Here is a 20,307-nt window from a genome sequence, read left to right as displayed (position 1 = left end):
AGCCACTCCTCGGAAGGAAGGTTGGGCAATCCTACTTCCGTAGTGATACTGCCTCGGAAACCCAAGGAGGGGTCCCTATGAGTCGGGGCCGACTTGACGGCAAACAACAACAACAACAGCATTACAATGTTTCATTGTAGTGAACAACCCATGGTTTATCCCATTTCTTTAGGAGCTGGAAGAAGAAATCTTTTAAACCTCAAAATTAAGGTTTTCAGGCCCAAGAAGGGTGTAAGGCAGAAATATAATTTTAAATGAGAGTTGAAACCCTCCTTTCTCAGTGTGAAATGAGGGTAGAAGGGATTTGATGGGTAGCATTGACCCATAATTTCTTATATCCTCCAAAGCTCCTGTATGGCCCTTCTGTAAAGTAAGCATTCAATAAGTATTTCTTGAATGAATGAAAAATTGCCTCCTTTCATGGTGGTTTTATTTTGGGTTAAATCGGTGTCAATATCAAGAATAATAGAAGCATATGTATCCAGATGTAAATGTTATCAAGAGTGCTCCAAAGAAAATGAGAATTTTTATTATTGTCCATTTTGGATTATCCAAGCCAGGATTCACTTCCATTTCTACTGCCAGAGACATATAAAACCAGTCCTGTTACTTTTTAGCACTTATTAGACTTTTGAGACTTTGTCCTGCCATCCGTCACATGACTTTTCATGCGTGTATGCTTTGTTCTCCCCAGTGAATTGTAAGCTTGGCAAGGATGGGGAGGCCTCTTTGGGGTTCTTTTGTGTACTCCACAGCACTTGGTACCTGCTCTGCACACAGTAGATGTTAAATAAATGTTTGTTGACTTTACTGCTTTTCAAGACGTTCCAGAGAATCATAAAAATTTACAGTGAGAAGAGCCCTTAAAAATCATCTGGTTAAAAATAAAATCTAGTTTGCCTATCCGCCTGATACCAGACTCTTTTACCTCCTACCAAGAAAAGCATTTTCATTTTAACAGTATTTTTGGCAACAAGATTTTAGGGTTATGTTGTGTATAGTAAATATATAGGAAACAAAACATTTGCCATTTCTATAATTTTCACATGTATAATTCCATGGCATTATGGTCATCGTGTTTCTGTGTGTGCTTTCCAGAATGGTTCCCGCTGCCTAAGCCCCAGAGCCTTCGGATGGTCTGGAACAGGTAAGCACCTCGGGAAACTTAGCTTTATGCAGCATGGAAGGAGCATTTCCCTGGACCTCAGTCCACCAAACAAGCCCCCGACAGAGGCCACTAGGACAGCGGGGGAGCCACCTGTGATTCTGTTAGTTTTTCTCTGCGCATCATTTTACTTTCAGTGAGTTTAGTCATGAAAAGCATTTTGTGCGCCTCAACCATGCTTCAGGCCCTGAGAATGAAGGAGTGTTGGCCTGCAAGAAAACCTAGTGGGTTTATTATTCTCTGACACAGAGAAACCAAATAACATCATTGAGCGGCTCTTGGGGGTGGGGGGGTTGATTCATGGAGGTCATGCTTTCCCAGGCCCTCTCTACGCAGTCTCGGCTCAGACCAGGGCAGACTTTTATTACTAGCCTTCAACAAATCCCTAGTTTCTTTTGCAAAGTAAAACAGATAATAGAGACATTCCCGGAATAGTTAGCTAACTAAGCCTTGCCAGGCAACCTCAGGGCTAAGAAGAACTCTGTGTTTTCGGACAATGACCAATTACAATAACCAGTATTATTTGATCTGAGAGTAATTAGCCGAGGCTCTGTTCTTTTTGCTTCAGTGAAGAGGCAAAAAGGGCAGTGAGGAAAACATCAGAGACACGGGAAACAGGCTCAAATGTCAAAGAAAAACACACTCTCGCAGGTGGGGAGAAGTGGAAGAGCGCTTCACCGGCCAAGGTCCTCACTGATCATTTGAATGTTGCTCTTTGCTGAAAATGTGGTATCATTTAACCTAACCGTATTTCGTTTGATTTCTCCATACTTGCTGTTCACATGTTTTAAAAAGCTTCCAAGTAGGGTGAATAGGAGGATCCAAAGAGTAAAGTGGGTGAGGAAAACAGAAGTATGGCTTATTCAAGGGTCTTTTATGGGGAGGAACAAGTCTCCCTTGGACATCTGCACAGCCACTCTTCCTTTCAAAAGCATGGTACAACCTGAAACTCTGGGTTATGTCGGAGACAGTTCCTGGGAACTGCTGTTTATCATTTAATTCAAGAGGTACACACTTTCTCTTGTTAGCATTGCCAGGCCCCTGGTTAGAGATAATAGCACTGCCCTGTGGCTTTCTATCATTTCACTGTGGGCTTCCAAAGCAAATAACTCCAAACCAGCAAAACACTTAACACTCTATGTTGCTGCTGCCACACTGTCACATGACAGAAGATGGTGCCACCAGCCTCCTGAGATGGGCTCACCTGCCCTTTCTTCCAGCACTGAGCAGGACTTGAACTTGCTGAATATTCTTCCAAATTTCTTGCTCATGGACAACAGCTATCATTCCTGCTGGCTCTCTTGCTCCCAAAGTTTGGCTTTTCCCCAAATTTTTGGCTTCTCTGCTCAGATCCTCAAACAGGGAATAATGCCTAAACCTATGCTGTCTAGTATATAGTGTTATTTAAATTTATACTTACATTGATTTAAATGAAATAAAAAATTCAGTAGCTCAGTTGCACTTAGCCCCACTTCAGGTGCTTAGTAACCACATGTGAACAGTGGCTACCATATTGGACAGAGGAGCAGTAGAAGATTTCCATCAGGATAGAAAGTTCTATGGGACAGCGCTGGCCTAGCTTATCACATGAAAAAATTCTTGGCTCTGGGGAAGGGTTTTGTCATTGAAAGAAGAGGATTAACCTTGAAGGATGTGGCTGACAGTGTGCTCCATAAGTTATTTCATTTAATCCTCACAAATCGGATTCCCATTTCAAACATGAGGCTCAGTGAACTCAAGTCGCTTGTCCAACCTTGTCCAGCTAGTAAGTGGTGGAGCAAGAATTCATTTGGTGCGGGTTCTGTGGCTTTTGTTGCCACAATCAGGTTGCAAATGTGGTGAGTAAAAGACCAGCCAAGGTGTCACTGGCTCTTCTGCAAGATTCCTGCAGAACTACAGTGCAGCTGTGCACAGACCTGTCAACTCATCTCAGGCCTTGCCTGGGGTTTGATTGTGACTTATGTGGGCCCAAAGTACACACTTTTCAGCTTGATTGACAAATTGCAGCACAGCTTTTCTGATGCTGTTTCTTCCTAGTGTTGTACATGTTTCTTATGGTGGGTGTCTACTTGACTACATTCTAAACTGACAACATTAAAAAAAAGGGGGACCTACTCTACCCTTCCCCTTTTTCTCTTACTGTAAATCTAGATGAAAAACACAAAGAACCCAGCTGAACTCAGAATGTATTATTTTGTCTTGCAAACAGATAAGGCCTTGCCCCATGAAGGTTGATGGCAGCAGTGAGGAAGGGGTTTTTCAGACTTGGAGCCAGGCTTTGCTAAGAAATTAAGACTGTTGCCTCAGGCCCTTGAAACCACCAGATTTTTTCTGTGTGCTGAGTGATGGATGGGTTAGTAGATGATGCTTTACACAATTGCCAAGTCTGATTTTCACTTTTTTGTTGTTTGTTTCTATTCTAGACTTCTAAAATTAAATGTGGATGTCATTCACACCCAGCACCCCTTTTAAGATCAATGTACAATTTTCATCCTTTTTAGGCCTTTTCTAAGCAATGGGAACTGTGGTAATTCAGGTCGGCTGGAATGAAATCTTAGCCTTGTACACAGGGACAGGCACTCTCCCATGCGGCTCTCCATGTACCAGTGGAAATTGGGGCAGCTTTTCTAGCTGATATGATGAATCAAAATTTTAACATGTTACTTATATCCTTCAACCTAGGGATTTCGATTCTGAGAATTTATCCTAAGGAAGTTATTGCACAAGTATACAGAGATTTCTCTTTGAGGATATTTATCACATTGTTGTTACATGCTGTCGAGTCATCTCTGACTCACAGCAACCCTTCCTTGGGTTTCCAAGGTAGTATCACTACAGAAGTAGATTGCCCAACCTTCCTTCCAAGAAGTGGCTGGTGAGTTTGAACCACCAACCTTCCGGTTAGCACTCAAGTGCGTGAGGCACTATGCCACCAGAGCTCCCACGGTATTAGTCATAGTATAATTTTAATAACAATTCTCCCTAGCCCCAACAAAAAAGGTAACAACTTAAAGGTCCAGGTATGTAAATTTTGATATGCCCACATAATGGAATGCTAGGTAGCCATTAAAAGTATGTCCTAGGAAGCTACTCAGAAATGGGAAGATGATTAAGATGGTCAAGTGGAAAAAGCATGTTACAACAGCATACAGAGTATAATAGTACTGTTTTTGCGAAACAAAAAACGCATTTGAGAACGTATTTTCAGAGGACAGACTGAAAAAAAGAATAGCAAGGCTATGGTGACTATGGTCGAATGATGCAGTTATTTCAGAGAGATGGGTAGTTTTGACTTTCTTTCTCTGCCTTTTCTAAGTGTCCTGTAATAAATATGTATTTTGGCAGTGAAAGACTTCTCGCTTCTTGAAACATTACTTGGAGATTACTTGGAGGAGTGGTTCACCACAGGGTTCTTTGTCTAACAGACTCCCATTAATTGGATGGATTCTTTTAATCCTGAAAGATATCTCCTGGCAAGTTCGGTAGTTAACATCATAAACCAAACAAATAATATTTATTAACATTTTACATATATGGAAAAGGCTAGTAGGCAAATTAACATTTGTAATGTTGACTTTGCATGCCAACTTTCATTTCTAAATCAGAGTTGTAACCAGCATATGAAGAATCGCTCTAGTAGACTCGAAGGCACCTAATAACAACAACAACGATTGTAGAAATGTAACAGTAAAGACAATGGATAGTAAGCAAGAAGCAGAATGTGAAAAAATAAGAAAGGTGTCAGGAAATTGTGCCCAAAGCAGCATCATTTGCATTCCTGGGCTCTTTTCTCAGCTCCCAAATCAGAGTGCAATATGTAAATAGCAAGATGGAGATTATTAGGCCCTTGCCAGAGGCCCACACCCGGGGCCCCACCTGTGCTGCTAGTAAATCATTAGGCAGAAAGGAGAGCACTCTGGAGGGAGAAAAGCCCTGCCAGCCCTTCTTCAGGCCGAGAGCTAGTGAGAGGACTATGCCCTGGGTCCTTTCTCTGCTAACTGGCCCGGAACGCTGAGGATTTGTGCATCTCTCTATCTTAAGCCTATGAAACAGTTATCCCTGGGTTTGAGAGTAGTTATCTGTGTGCAGAAACAGTTTTATGTCATAGGAATCAGGTACTTAAAAGTCTCTTAAGTCAATTGTATGCAAAGATTAGGCAAATAACAATTCTGGGCCAGGACTTCCAACATCTCTGCATCATGGATCCTGGAAAGGGAAAGAGTGTCGGCTTGTTCTCACTTTCAGTTTTTGTGTGTATTGGACATGAAAAAAGCCCATCAGGTTTTGCTTATTTGGGGATTTGCTAAAGTGTGCCATGGCCATACAATTAATTGTTTTTCCTTAGACTTGATTTTTTAGAGCATTTTTAGGTTTACAGAAAAATTGTACAGAAAGTGCCTATATTCCTTCTCCCCCGGCACATGGTTTCTCCAATTATTAATATCTCACACTATATTTGCTACAACTGATGAACCAATATTGATACATTATTGTTGACTAATATCCATAGTTTACAGTAGGGTTCACGCTTCCTGTTGTGCAGTCCTACGAGTTCTGACAAATGCATATTGTCAAGTGTCCACCATTACAGTATCATACAGAATGGCTTCACTGCCCTCAAAATCCCCTGTGTTCCACCTGTTCATCCCTTCCTCCCTCACCCTGAACCTCTGGCAACCACTGATCTTTTCACTGTCTCCAAAGCTTTGCCTTTTCCAGTATATTATATAAACAAACAAACAAACAAAAACACCAAACTCACTGCCATCGAGTCCGTCCCGACTCCAGTATATCATATAAACCAAATACATAAATAAATAAATAAACTCACTGCTGTTGAGTTGAATCCAACTCATAGCAGCCCCTCTTTGGGTTTCTGAGGTGGTATCACTATGGAAGTAGATTGCCCAATCTTCCTTCTGAGGAGTGGCTGGTGGGTTTGAACTGTCAGCCTTCTGGTTAGCACTATGCCATCAAAGCCATATAGTTGGAATCGTGCAATATGTCTCTTTTTGGACTTCTTTCACTTAGCAATATGTATTTTTTTTTTTAGTATTTATTGTAATTTTGGTGAAAGTTTACATACAACATTTTACATACAACAGTTTCATGACATTGATTGCAATCCCCATAATGTGACAGTTCTCTTCCCACTTCCTTCCTGTGGTTACCTTTTCCCTGTGTCCTTCTTTCCTATGCATTCCTGCCCTCTAAGCTATCTCTCGATTAGCAATATTCATTTAAGATTCCACTATTTTCTTTTGTAGGTTGATAGCTCATTTCTTTTCACCACTAAATAATACTCCATTGAATGGATGTACCACAGTTTGTCCATTCACCTACTGAAAGACATCTTGGTCATGTAATTTAATTCTGAACATCTGACATTGCAGTTAATTACCTCCCAGGATCTGCTCAGCTTTCCCTCTCATAGCTTTCCTTTTAGACACTTGTCTGTTTTGTATCAGACCTCTCTCCCAGTCTTTGTCCCTGGCCAACCAACTGACCTTTATTCCCTTCCTTAAACCCACTCTTCTCCCTCCCAACCCAGGGGCTGGATGAAGACCACAGACCTCTGTCTGCAATACTTTCTCCACTTCTGCCCTCAGTCCTTCAGCTCTCAACCAACATGGCACATCCTCAGGAAAGCGTTCCTTGACCACCACTTCCCAGTCAAAGTCAGGTTCCAGGACTTTTTATTCACAGTTGTACTTGTACATTTGTATGCCAGTTTTATTGATGTCTGACTCCACTACTTGACCATAAGCTATCAGAAGGCAGAGTCTTGTTCTGTATCCCCCAGGGCTAACCATCTACTAGCACATAGTAGTACTCAATAAATAGGTTCTTTTTTTTTTTTTTCATCATCATATATATAACTCAACATAAAGTCACCTCATCCCTATTGTGATTGGACTTAATTAAGTGATCTTTCTTCCTATGCTTCATCTCAGGTGAAATCAAGAGAGCTTCTTCGCTAACACCTCTAGGGACTAAGCTTCAAAAACACTGTAAATTGGTGTGTTCCTCTCCCCTTCCTCATAGTCATTCTATACACCTGGCTCTTACCATCCAGAGCCTGGAGCACATTTTCAGTCAGGCTTTTCTGCTTGGTGGGGGCTGCTATGTCTCTCAAAGAAGAATCTTTAATTGTGTATTTCTGCTTTTATAATTATAATTCTGTGTCCTTTATGTTTACATGATACCCAGAGACACAGTGGGGGCCAGAGAGCTAAATAATAGAATGCTGAATTTTTCTTCCTTTATCTTAGTTACAGGACAGGTAAGAGTGTTGGTGTCAGGGTGATTTCCCCACCTGCTATTAATTTTAGTAATCCAGGAAAAGTTCTACTTGAAACACACTTATAAATCTAGCCACCTCCTTTCCGTTCCTTTCCTCCCTCTTTATTTTTCAGAAGGGAAACCTCTAGAGATATTTTATTTTTCTCTCCCACTTTTCCAGGTTGGGCAGAGTTCCTGAAGCTGAAGACTTGGCCTCCCAAATGCTGAAGGGCTTTCCTCGAGACCGGGTCTCCGCCCAGGAAGCACTTGTTCACAATTATTTCAGTGCCCTGCCATCTCAGCTGCACCACCTTCCCAATGGTGAGGGAGGAAGGGTGTGTGTGTGTGTGTGTGTGTGTGTGTGTCTGTGTGTATGGCCAAGTGTTTTCTCTGTACAGTGGAGAATCATAGAATTTACACCCAGAAGTGTGGAGATCAGTTTGCCTGAGAGATTTGTAGGAGATTCTCTAAAACTCTAAAGTTCTGGTGGGGGAGAGGTAACAGGACTTCCTGTTAGTACTCCAAACGTTTCATTTACACACACTTGCACTTAGAAATTGGAAAAGATGAAAGTTGCCTTAGACATGTTTGCTTTAGCTAGTAGCATCTGTCAGGAGAAGGGAAACCAAAGTTTCTAAACACCCTTTTTTCTCTTTCCATGGGGAGTATGATAAATGGGATGGGTATGTCAGAAGAGGAGAGCTGGGCCCCTCTTGATTGGTAATATTATGCTGCATCAGGAAGTCCCCAGTGGAGCCAGGGAGGGGCATGTCCTCCCAGGCTGGATACCCACTGGGGACACCCAGTTACCCTGAAATCAGCTTTTGCTGCCTGGGCCTGAAGTCATCCTCCAAATCTGAAATCTGCCAAGGGATCATGTGATGGGAGCACGCCTCATGTTTCTCAGAATGTGGTCAGGAAAGGCCATGCAGAGGATGTGGGCAGTGTGGGCATGTCCGGGCTGCTTGGGGGAAACTATCCCTAGGTGGAGTTTCTTTGGCAACATCTGTCATTTGACTAAAAGCAGCTTTTAGAAGTCCTAAGCCCTAGAAAAGAAAGCTAGGAAGGAGGGTCTAGGGCCTCAGACTGGGAAGAGGGTATTGGAATGGGACTGGGGAGGAAATGGGAGAGGATGTGATAGGGTAAGGATGAGTGGAGATGAGTTGGGAGCTACTGTCCAAGAGGCTTAGATGTACAGTGTGTTCAAAAGTTCCAGGTTTTGTAAACCTGACCCACTGCTAACTAGGACATTGACCTGCAAAGGTCCAAAGCTCTCAGTTTGGGACTTCTTGAGGTAGTTTACTTTTAAAGTGAGTCATTTAGGATCTTCAGAAATCACCATAATCATACAGCTGGGGTTAATATCTTACTTAACCTCATAAGAAGAGTCAGTCATCAGTATTTATTAAGTTGCCATAAAGCGTCAAGAACATATTAAGTGCTATAAGAAGTTGGGCAAAAGGAGACTGGGCCTTGGCCTCAAGGATCTTATGGAGTGGGAGGAAAAGAGAGTGAGGAAGAGGAAGCAGGCATCCTCGTACATGTATTAGCAGAAGTCATATCTAAACAACAAAAATCTGTGCCTAATCAACTGCAGATGTCCAGAGAAGATGTGTGCTAAGGGCAATGCTTTGGAGAGACTTGAATAATTCAAGTGAGATGGATTCAACTGGAGGTGAATCTGCACAAAATTTGGAAGGAGGAAAGGGACATGGTTTGGCCTGTGGGTGGAATAAAAGCCACTCCAGACAGTTAAAATTCTTTCTCCATTCCTGACACCTCTGCCTCCACTTTATCCCCACTCACTCCTCCATTCCCCACCCAACACCCTCTGCCCAGTCTGAGCCCGCAGACCCCTCCTTCTTAGCTTTCTTCTTTTGTTCATGGGACTTCTAACTCAACCACTTCATGTAAATACACATGCTTGGACACACACATGTGTGTGAACATACATGTACACACACACACACTTCTCTCCACTTGAACCTTCCCCCATAGGCCCTCCTTCTGGATCTGTTATTCTAGGCACTGAGAACCTCTATGGGTCTTCAAACTTAAACTTTTCCAAGCACCACCTTTTGCCTGAAGGGTAATTAGAATCTGTCCAAGCTGATGTGTTGTTAGAAAGTGTGGTTTTCATTCCTCCTGGCAGACTCAAAGCAAATCCACCAACAGAGGGGCTCTGGTGCATGTATGTCTCGGTGAGTGAGTGAGTGTGTGTGTGTGTACGCACGCACATGCGGGTAAGAGAGGAAAGAGAGGGAGAAAGATCTGTATTCCTTTCCTGTTCACCCAGCCTCAGAGCCCAAATCTACTTTGACACTTTTAGAGAAATGAAAAGATGGAACCTTGCAGGAGCCTGCCTGCGCTGGGAGGGAGTCGAGGAGTGCTCACAGCAGGAGGGAAGTTGACTTTTCTTTATACATATAGGGGTTTTTCCATGCAGAGTTTAAATTATGCCTGATAAAAGGAGTTTCGTGGATGTTTCAGTTCTTTCAAATTCTCCTGGCTTCCTCCCAATTAAATGAGGTTTGTCAAAGCCACAGGGCTCTGCTGCTGCTGCCATGGCCGACAAGCACTTCCTGCAGCGACATCTCGAATCCCCGAGGGAGAAGATGAAAGGGCTGGTGCCAAGAGACAGGGAGGGGGGGGTGGGATTGGGTGTGCATGTGTGGTGGTGGTGGTGGTGGTGGTGGGGAAAGTAAGTACAGAGACAGACCGACAGCTAGGACAAATAGAAAACAAAGCTACCAGGAAAACTGGAAAGAAAAATAGAGGAAGGGAGAAGCCGCTGGGCCAGTTTGTGCACTTCCATGACAGTGGCCTTCACCAAGGGCATGCTATCTACTAAGGGTTGCGTTCCCTCAGCCTGGCAGCGCCAGCCTGCTTTTTTATTATCCCTGGCAATACACCTTTATTAAGAGCCTCCTATGCAGGCGGGGTCGCTATGAGTCGGGGCTGACTCAACGGCACATAACAACAACAACAATGCAGGCGGGGAGCAGGCTGTAGAGCTATAGAATCTCCATCCCTCTGGTTGGGTGCCACAGGCAGAAGGATTGTGCAAAAATCAGACCTGCTATTGTGAGTGGTTTGTAAGAAGAGTTTCCCTGACGTAATTATGCAAGAAATTTGCTCTCCAGCAGCATTTTTGTATGGAATCATTTAGGGGCTCATATTTATACCATTTTATTATTCTGGTTGTCAGATAACAGAGTTGTCAATTTAAAATATATTGTCTTTCCCCTTTCATCTGGAAGGTGCTAGCTCTTATTGTCTGCCCCCCCCCCCACAAGGAAGACAATTTAGTCATGAAACCTGTGGATGGGAAATACATGAAGAGTGGAAGGACAAGCTAAATCCCAGTGGTAAAGAAATTCCAACAAAATGAAAGAATTGGTCTCACCCATCCATTTCTATTTTCATGAAGCTGGCGAGTTCTGAAAAACACTTTTTCTAAGTTGTGACAGTAAGCTTATAGGCAGAGGAAATTTCTCAGAGGGTTACTTACTATGGAAAACCAGGAATGCCAGGATTAGTTCCCTTTTGGAACGCACACTTACGTAGAAAAGCATGAATGTTAGAATGGCAAGCCTATGGGAACTTCTGCCAAGCTCTGACATGTACCCTTATTGACTCTTGAACACCTGAAGAAACATTTGTTGAAGGAGAAATTATTGGTAGTCCCTCTCAAAACACACCCGACAGCAAGCTAATTGCTTTTGCAGATGGCCAGGGAGACGCTCCTTCCACTCGGACTCAGGCTTACGGCCACACTTGTGGTCCTCTTGGCGGAGCCCACAGTGCAGGACGCCAGCTGGGGCAGCTAAGACCTAAAATTAGGCCTTTGGCAGCTCTCTAATCTTAGCTACAGGTTCAGCTTCTTCGTTTAACTCCCTTTGCCCGCAGCTTGAACTTGGGCTCTGGGAAAGGAACACTGTTTAATGATTTGGGGGCAGGGGGAGGAGAAAATCATTAAGCTGCCCCTTCTCCATTCTTGCAGGAAGCCTTCCAAATGTTACCTTGGGGAAGTTAAGACTGATTTGTGATTGGACACTAGCCATTTTGAATCACAAACACTGATCCACAAAAGTATTTTTTTTTTTTATCTGGGGCAAGTAAATGCCAAGTGATTTAAGAGTCTGGTCCTTAAGCCACGGTCCTTGATCATCAGGACATCAAAGGCTGTCTTTCTCTGTGGATTGGTCCCATTTTGCTTTCCAAATCCCTGGCTTGAGTCTCTCCCTTTCCTTCCTAGACCAAATCCCTCTTCTCCTTCAAACAGATTTTAGCATCTTAGGGAAAAAGAATCCTATAACTCAAGAGCTTGCAATTATTTCACAAGTATTTTTGCACAATGTCCCACAGCCATGTTGTCATCCTATACTTATACTCCTGGGATAGAAAAAAGGCATAAAATTTATCTCCACCGTTAGTCACACCACCGTAGTATCTGCCCTCTGGAAATTCTTCAGTAAGCCTTCCTCATCAAACCAAGCCCACTGCCATGGAGTCGATTCCAACTCATAGCAACCCCCATTGGGTTTCCCAGGCTGTAAATCTTCACATGGAAGTAGATTGCCCCATCTTCCTTCTGCAGAGCAGTTGGTGGGTTTGAACTGCCAACCTTCTGGTTAACAGTCAAATGACTTAGGCACTGTGCCACCAGAGCTCTCTAAGCCTTACTCATACTGCCCCATTAATACCTGAGTGATTTTATTTGTTTTGATCCAACAGAAGAACTCCGGGCCTTCTTTCAATACCACCTCTTTACATATATTTGAAGATAGCTATGCTATCACTTCCCGAAGCTCACTTCTCTAGGAAGAATTCCTTTACCCTTTTGTTTGTTTTGTTTTTAGAAATCGATTCTGTTCCTCTCACTTTTAGTCATTCTGTTTCATTTTATTCTGAATTTGTTCCAATCGTTTTATCTTTGAGACTACCAGTGTAGACTCAGGTTTGTACCATAGTGGGAGAATTATGAATTATTCATTCATTTAATATTTATTGAGTGCTTCCTGAGTGTGAGTTATGAGAGACCAAAAATGAATTAGTCATGGACCCTGTCCTCAAAGAGCTTACAATCCTTAAGGAAATGAGACAAGTGCATAAACAGCTGCAGATCAAGTAAACACATGTAAAGTACTCCGGGTGCTCAGAGGAGGCAGGATTAACTCCAGCTGGGAAATGGAGGATTCCTTTGTGAGGGAGTCTTGAAAGATGATGGGATTTGGATGGTTGGGAGGAAAGACATTCCAAATGGAGGAAGGTCATCTTCTTAATACCATCTCACATCATTCTGAAGTTGTCTTCTTTTTAAGAACATTGGCACACTGCTGACTCGTATACCGTGGTAGTTTTTATCATTATGTCTTCTTGCAACATAATAAATTTAAACATTTTTAACACATACTAATGAAGCTTTTTAGTTCTTTGTATGCTTCCTCAAGATTTTAAACTTATTTCATTGTTTATATTGTCTAGTCTATTTAAAGTTTACCCCTGTGTGGGACTCAACTCCTAACCCAAACTTTGGCTGATTGAACATACCCAGAGGCGCTCAGGAAGAAGGCATGTTGACCTGCTTCCACAAATCCTATGGACACGGTTCTACTGTGAAACTTGTAATTGTCATGTGACCTGCTTCTGAAAATCCTATGGAAGCAGTTCTACTGTGAAACGTGTGGTTGTCACGAGTCAGAACTGACTCTAAAGCAACTGGTTTGATTTCTGGTTCACTTAAAGATTATTCTGAATTATGTCATTCCACAAGGCTGGTCTTCAGGGGCTGGGGCTTGACAGGAAAGAGGGAAAGTAGAGTCTGAGGCAGGTCTCTTGACCAGCGTAGGGATGCTGATTCCAGAAGTTTATAACCTAACTCAGGACACTCTCTCTACTTTTTAAATCTTCCCCAAATTAATGCTAGTCAGTGAGAAGCAAGTTAGGTAGTAACCTCCCTAATACATTTCTTTATCTTCTATGTTCAAAGTTGTCCTCAACCCATTCCCACACATTAGAGGGGATGTTGGTTTGAGAGATGGTTTGTGGTGTTGCGTAGAGCTGTATTGCTAGGCGAATTGTGGGTAAAGTAAGTCCCTTAACCCTACCAAGCCCTGAAATTGGTTAAATTTGTTAGCCTCATGGGCCAAAAGAATCACCAAGTAAAGATAAACCTTTCTGGAAAGCATTTAAGACCCTAATAGCGAAAGGGATCTTAGAGATTAGCTATTTCGTATTCTCATCATATAATTGAGTCACTGACACCCAGATAACAATCATGTTGTTATGTGCCGTTGGACCGACTCATAGTGACCCCTCCTTTGGTTTCCAAGGGCGTATCACTATGTAAGTAGATTGCCCAACCTTCCTTCCAAGGAGTGGTTGGTGGCTTTGAACCACCAGCCTTCTGGTTAGTAGTCAAATGCCTTAGGCATTACCTAACCAGAGCTCCTGGTAGTAATCACAGTAGCTGCCATTTGGTCTTAGGGAAATGCTTATGTGATGACGTGAGTTAAAAGAAACTAGAATTCAAAATTGCACAGAATGATGTGAAAATGTGTTATGCATATGAACGAAACTGAAAGATAGCTTACAAAAATAAAAATTCTTTTCTAGTATAGGAGGGGATGCTCTGGTGGCATAGTTGTTAAAACATTGGGCTGCTAAACAAAAGGTCAGCAGTTCAAACCCACCAGCCTCTCTGCAGGAGAAAGACGTGGCAGTCTGCTTCCTTGAAGTTTTACAGCCTTGGAAACCCTATGGGGCTGTTCTACTCTGTCTTATAGGGTTGCTAAGAGTTATAAATCCACTCGATGGCAGTTGGTTTTGTGTGTGTGTGTGTGTGTGTGTGTTTTAGAATAGGAGGACTATGGATGATTTTTTTTTCCTTTTTCAAAGTTTTCTCTAGTGTTTGTGCTATATTATCTCTACAGTTAAGAAAAAGAAAGTGAGAAAAATGGTACAGAAGGCCAGAGCTCTGGAATGGGTGTTAAAGGACTTGAGTGTTCTTTTTTCAACTTAGTATGCCTTAGTTGCTTTCATAAGCCTCGTTTCTCCATCTGCACAATGGGTTAACACTAGTTTCCTTTACCCTTTACCCCAGATTGACAGACTATTTATTTTATAAAGCTCTTAACTCACTGAATGCAACGGTTCATATAAATGCAGTCCTGGGAGAATGGGGGCAGGAGGGGGGGGGTGAAAGGAAAGATAAATAAGCACTAATTGATTTTAAAAGGAAACATCATCTGCTTTATAAGAAATGCATATGTGTTGTGCCCCTAGTTAGAGTTTTAAGTGCACTCCATATTAGTTAGCAACTTCAGTTTGAAGTACTGTGTGATCCTCTGGGCTTTGAAGCTATGAAGTGTGTATACATACATAGCTAAAAAAAATTACCATGTAACCACAAGGATGTGTGCACTCCGAATAATTAAATGCACTAAGCAGCTCTGCCTGATGGATTGATGGTATGTAAGTTTAGCACAAAGACCACGTGACAAGGGAAATTGCCAGACATTTTGGAATGATAGTTTGATTTCCAGACTTTCTTTTTTAACTTGTGCTTTCTCTTTTAGCCGGCACAGGCAAGTAAAAGAGATTTGATTATCTTGTTTCCTGTGAAAGGTTATTTAGTTCCTCAATCCCATTAAGTCACTTTCTGCACTCCAGTGCACCAAGCCTTCCCCAGGTTATCAGCCCAGGAAGAGTAAATGGAGACACCAGGATCAGATTTCTAAAGGAAGGAAAGTTAAAGCAAAGTTTGAAAGGGGTGACGGCCAACAGCCAGGAGCTTAGGAACTCAATTAGACTGAAAGACAACTATCTCATTATCTCGTTCTGAAATGATCTAAATGCATAAGAATCTAAAAGTTTTAAATAAACTTGTCCTACTGACTGTCTAGATGATTGAATTTCCCTTCTCAAAAATTTTTAAACACCCACTTTCGTATTTATTTATTCTAAGCGCAAAGCAGCTGTGATAATTATGCTGTCAGATTCAGTAAGCTAATGAGTCACCACAGTGGAAGGTTTTGCATTTGTGAGATTGCTGGAGAGTCGCTCCGCTGCTTTTTTTTTTCTTTCTTTCTTTCTTTCTTTTTCTTTTTCTTTTTCTATGAGTTGGGAAGGAGAGTGTGCAGTCCACGGCCAGATTGGAATCCTTTTGATTAACTGGTTGCTTTCCCAGCACTGTTCTGCCAGATAATGTTTCTCTCTCTCTCTCCTCTCTCTCTGCCTGGGAGCTGCTGCTTTTGAGAGGCAAGGAAACCTTAGGAAAAGCCCAGCCCTTCGTGCCACTATCCCCAAGGCAAGAGAATACTTCTCCGTGAGAGAAGTTCCCAAGATGGTTTGGACTTGAGTTGATTCAAGAGTGATCTTTAAAGTTTACACGCTGTTTCTTTTAGGCAGGCAACTTGATGTCTCCCCTTTCCAGCCTAGCAAATATGTAATTTCAAACCAAAGGACTCAGGGCAACAGAGTACCCACGGCCTCAGTGGCAGAAGTCTAGGCGGAGTGAGGCAGAGCAGGCATTGTCCGTTCATTTGTTCCCTTTGGCTGTGAGCAGCTACCAGGAAACAATATTATTAAGGCATTTTACGCTTTCAATGCTTCAAAGCTAGAAGCTTTTCTTTTTGCTAAGTTGTGCAATATTTAACACATGGAGCAACACAGGTTTGTTCAGGTTGAGAAACTTAGAAAAGCAATGCCCAAGTGGAAGGATGCCCCAGCAGGTTTTGTAAATGTGCTTTGGTGACAATGAGGCTCCTACTTCTTGCTCTTTTTCTCAGATATTCTATTGCTGATGCTTTAACAATAGTCACTTACTGTGTCTCAGGAACGATGCAAAGTTTTTTGCTTTTTTTTTTTTTTTTGGCATATATTATCCTCTTTAAACTTAGAGCAATCTGCCAGGAAGTTTTATTATCATTTTCAGGTGAGCCCCTCAAACTGTTAGCTTTTGGACAACTTGGCCATAGCTTTAGCATAGTAAGCACCAAGAACAATGGGACTTAACAGAGGCATTTATAAAAGTGGAGGCTTTCAATATTTGAACTAACCAAATACACAAATTGAGGATGTGAGGGGTACATATATTTCAAAAAAAAAAAAATTCTTTTTTAATTTACACAAGTTGCACTTTACAGTCTATTTGAATAGATTGCCTAATATAGCTGACGGGATTTGAAACTTTCAAAAACATTTAGCCCAGCATGATACTTTATTGCCTAATATTTGGGGACTAAAGTCTAGACTCCTTGACATAATATTAACTTCCTTTACCGTCTGGTTCCAACCCATTTTTCCAACTTTGTCTTCTACTCTGTCTTGCTTTAATCACAAAAGATTACTCATGGCTCTCTCAAACACTTTCTGTCCTCTGTGCCTTTGCTCATGCTGATCCCTCAGCCAGAAAGTCCTTGCCTATTGAGAGCATAGTCATCCTGCAAGACTCAAATGGCACCTTGGCTGTGCCTATTCCATGCACTTAGCAGACTTGGGAATGGGGTGAAGATTCCCGTAATTCTTTGTTTGCACCTCACTTAGGACTTTTGTTGGTTAGTGTATTTGTGTGTCTCCCACAGTTCTATTCCCGTTTATACTATTTTCAACACATAGCGTAATGTGTTGCCCAAGTATTCAGTCAGTAAATATATACTGAATTGAGTTGAGTAGGAGGCACTTCCCAATTATTAGTAGCTTCAGTAACGTCAGTTATACCTGAGTCAGTACAAATTATTGGTAAGTAAGTCTGGCTCTTGTTTTGGCATCTCTCCCAGTAACACATATTACAACAGACGTTAAAAAAATACACTGTGAAAGCCCCCAGGAAATAATATGTTGATGTCTTTCTCTTTTCCTTCCTACAGAAGAGTCTTTGTTTACAGTTTCAGGAGTAAGACTAGAGCCAGAAATGTGTGACCTTTTGGCCTCCTACCAGAAAGGTCACCACCCAGCCCGGTTTAGCAAATGCTGGTGAAAAGAAAGACCGGGATCATCAGGACCTTCCAGGCAAGTAGTGGCCCAACAGTGAGGCTCCTTGTGAATGGAACTGAAAAGTGATCACTGCCAGGTGGAGGGGACATTGTTCACAGAGTCAGAGATCCTCTGTTCTGTGTCTGCCTCTTCATCTCCAACTCCTGGGACAGGTGGCCTAGCTCTTCAGGCCTCCATTTCCTGAGCTGTGGATGGAGGATAATAACGTGTGTCATCTGTCTCAAAAAGGCTCTTAAGAATTTACAGAGCATTGTGGGACCTTTAAGGAGCTCTGGTGGTGTAGTGGTTAAGGTATTTGGCTACTAACCAAAGGTCAGTGGTTCAAACCCACCAGCTGCTCCGCAGAAGAAAGATGAGGCTGTCTACTTCCATAAAGATTTACAGCCTTAGAAACCCAATGGGGGTCGCTAGGAGTCAGAGTTGACTCTATGGCAGTGAGTTTTTGTGGGATCTTTAAGAAGCTCAAGGAGCTCTGGTGGCGTAGTACCTAAGGCATATGACTGCTAACCAGAAGGTTGGCAGTTCAAACCCACCATCCACTCCACGGAAGGTAGAGTAGGCAATCTACTTTCATAAAGATTTCCCACCTCAGAAACCCAATGGGGGTCACTATGAGTTGGAGTCGACTCGATGGCAGTGAGTTTGGTGGCTTGGTTAAAGGAGCTCTGGTGGTGCTGTGGTTAAAGCACTGGGCTGCTAAGCGAAAGATTGGTGGTCTGAACTCACAGCTGCTCTATGGAAGAAAGATGAGACAGTTGGCTTCCATAAAGCTTTATAGCTTTGGAAACCCACAGGGCAGGGGCCTGGGGGAGGCTCCATGAGTCAGAATCAACTCGATGGCAGTGAGTTTAGTTTGTTTTTTGGTAAGATATTCAACTGAAACACGTGGAATAAAGGATTAGAACTGATGTTAATGCTCCCTTTACTAGGTAGTTCTATCAGCAGATATGACAAAAAAATCAGTAGAGGGACCAACTGTGCCAATTTGCCCAAGACTGAGGGATTTCTTGGGATGTAGGACTTTCAGTCCTAATACTAGGGACAGTCTGAGATAAATTAGATGGTTGTCACCTAAGTGATACAAATTACCACCTGACCTGCCCCTAGGTGCCAGAGAAGACCTGGTTTAAAGAGTTTTGACCCCACACAGAGGGTGGTTTTAAAGGCCAGTGAGAACCCAGTCTGCATTGTTGTAGGCTTCTCACAACAGCTTCCTCACAGTTGGTCACAGGAGGTCTTCTCATTTTGGGTCATTGCTGGGGACCACATGCCCTGATGAGGGAGGCAGGAGCCATAACAGACGTCAGAGATGCAGCTGCTCTTGGGATCTAACTCAGTCAACCTACACATCATTTTGAGGAGGACGGGGTACTATGGAGGATTTTCTGAAAGCTACTATTTCCTAAAAGGATTTATTTCAGCATGCACAGGAAGCCAGGTGGGAAAACCCCAAAAGCCACCTTAGTACAAACACCCCTAGATATCACAAGAGTGTTTCCAATACCTGGTGTTCCATGCTGGGTAGAGGGGGCATTAATCCACATAGAGTAATCAAGGTGGCACCCATGTGCAGAGCCAGCCAGCCAGGCCTTTACGTGACCCTCACAACCTCTCACTGCCGTCAAGTCCATTTTGACTCATAGCCACCCCTCCTTGGGTTTCCAAGTCAGTATCACTACAGAAGTAGATTGCCTAACCTTCCTTCCAAAGAGTGGCTGGTGGGTTTGAATCGCCAACCTTCTGGTTAGCCATCAAATGCCTTAGGCACTATGCCACCAGAGCTCCCTTAGGTGACCCTGGCCATGTCTTAAACCACAAACAATATGGTTTGACTATCCTTTTGGCAACCACTGCTTGGCCATCCTTCTTAACAGCACCTTTGGGGCCTAGATGATAACCACTGGCATACTCCCGACAGAGTCATTCACAGGGCAGGGGTCAGCTCTTTGCCACTTCCTGGATTTCCATCTTTGACTGACACCATTTAAAGGCATATGTACACCAAAAATGTGTTATGCCTTTTGACTGTTTTAAGATTATTATATTTAGACATTTGAAAAGAGGAGAAGACTTTGGAATTATGGCTATTCCAGGGCATTTTATGAAATACCAAAGTTTGTATTTTGACAATATATAATATTGAATTACAATAGCAATACAAAAAATAAAGTATTTGCCAAGCAAAACATTTTTTCTAGAGCAGAGCTCTGATTGTGTAACTGTTCCATTTTAAACTTCCTTCTACAAGAACAGGATCACTTTTCTCTATAAAGTGAAAGATTTGCCCTCCATAAGGTAACAGTTACCAAAAACACTGATGGAATAGTCTTACACAGTGGTGCTCAATAAGCATTATTATTACTTCTGTTGTTCTTCTTAGATTGTTTTACCAAGTAGTCAGAGGTAGGGAGATAATTATTTCTGTCTTTACAGTGGCCTTGCACAAAGAATTGTTACCTGTAGACATAAATTGGTCATAATAGAAAATCAGTTAACTGCAGCATGTCGAGCTTGGTGCCTCTGCCAGCAGTTGAAGAAGGGAGGAGGCAGATTTAGCCGCCGTTGGAGTAATCTCATGATATCCCTAGGCCCTTGGTAGTAATGTAAGGAGATAAAACCTGTAGGAGATGAAGTAGAGCAATTAAACATTTTAATAAATGGCTTGGGATCAGCAAAATCGAGAAGCATGGAGTTAAAGGGAGTGAAAGCTGTAATCATGCGGACACTTGGGGTCTGTAAATCTTTTCCACTAAATTGAATTTATGTTAAAATATTCACTTTTCAGAACAGTCAAAATGTAAATCAGGGTATTAGGCCTTGGTAACTGGCAGCAATGCCTCAAAATTGAGACATTAATCCTC

At 42.4% G+C, this 20,307-nt stretch overlaps 1 protein-coding gene across 1 annotated transcript in view; it reads left to right on the top strand.

Annotated features, from left to right (window-relative positions):
- CDK15 (cyclin dependent kinase 15) overlaps positions 1-17,429 on the top strand; it is a 130,451-nt gene extending 113,022 nt beyond the window's left edge. Inside the window, exons 11-13 of the mRNA XM_007935095.1 lie at positions 1,099-1,147; positions 7,629-7,768; positions 17,320-17,429. Of these exons, the coding sequence (XP_007933286.1) occupies positions 1,099-1,147; positions 7,629-7,768; positions 17,320-17,429 (299 nt within the window). The remainder of the gene's footprint in view (positions 1-1,098; positions 1,148-7,628; positions 7,769-17,319) is intronic.
- Positions 17,430-20,307: the final 2,878 nt, after the last annotated feature.

The sequence above is a fragment of the Orycteropus afer genome, unplaced genomic scaffold (assembly GCF_000298275.1).
Source record: "Orycteropus afer afer isolate SDZICR_OR568_19922 unplaced genomic scaffold, OryAfe1.0 scaffold00002, whole genome shotgun sequence".
NCBI classification, from domain to species: domain Eukaryota; kingdom Metazoa; phylum Chordata; class Mammalia; order Tubulidentata; family Orycteropodidae; genus Orycteropus; species Orycteropus afer.
The sequence above is the reverse complement of the archived record's forward strand: the minus strand, read 5'-3'. Positions and strand labels throughout refer to the sequence as shown.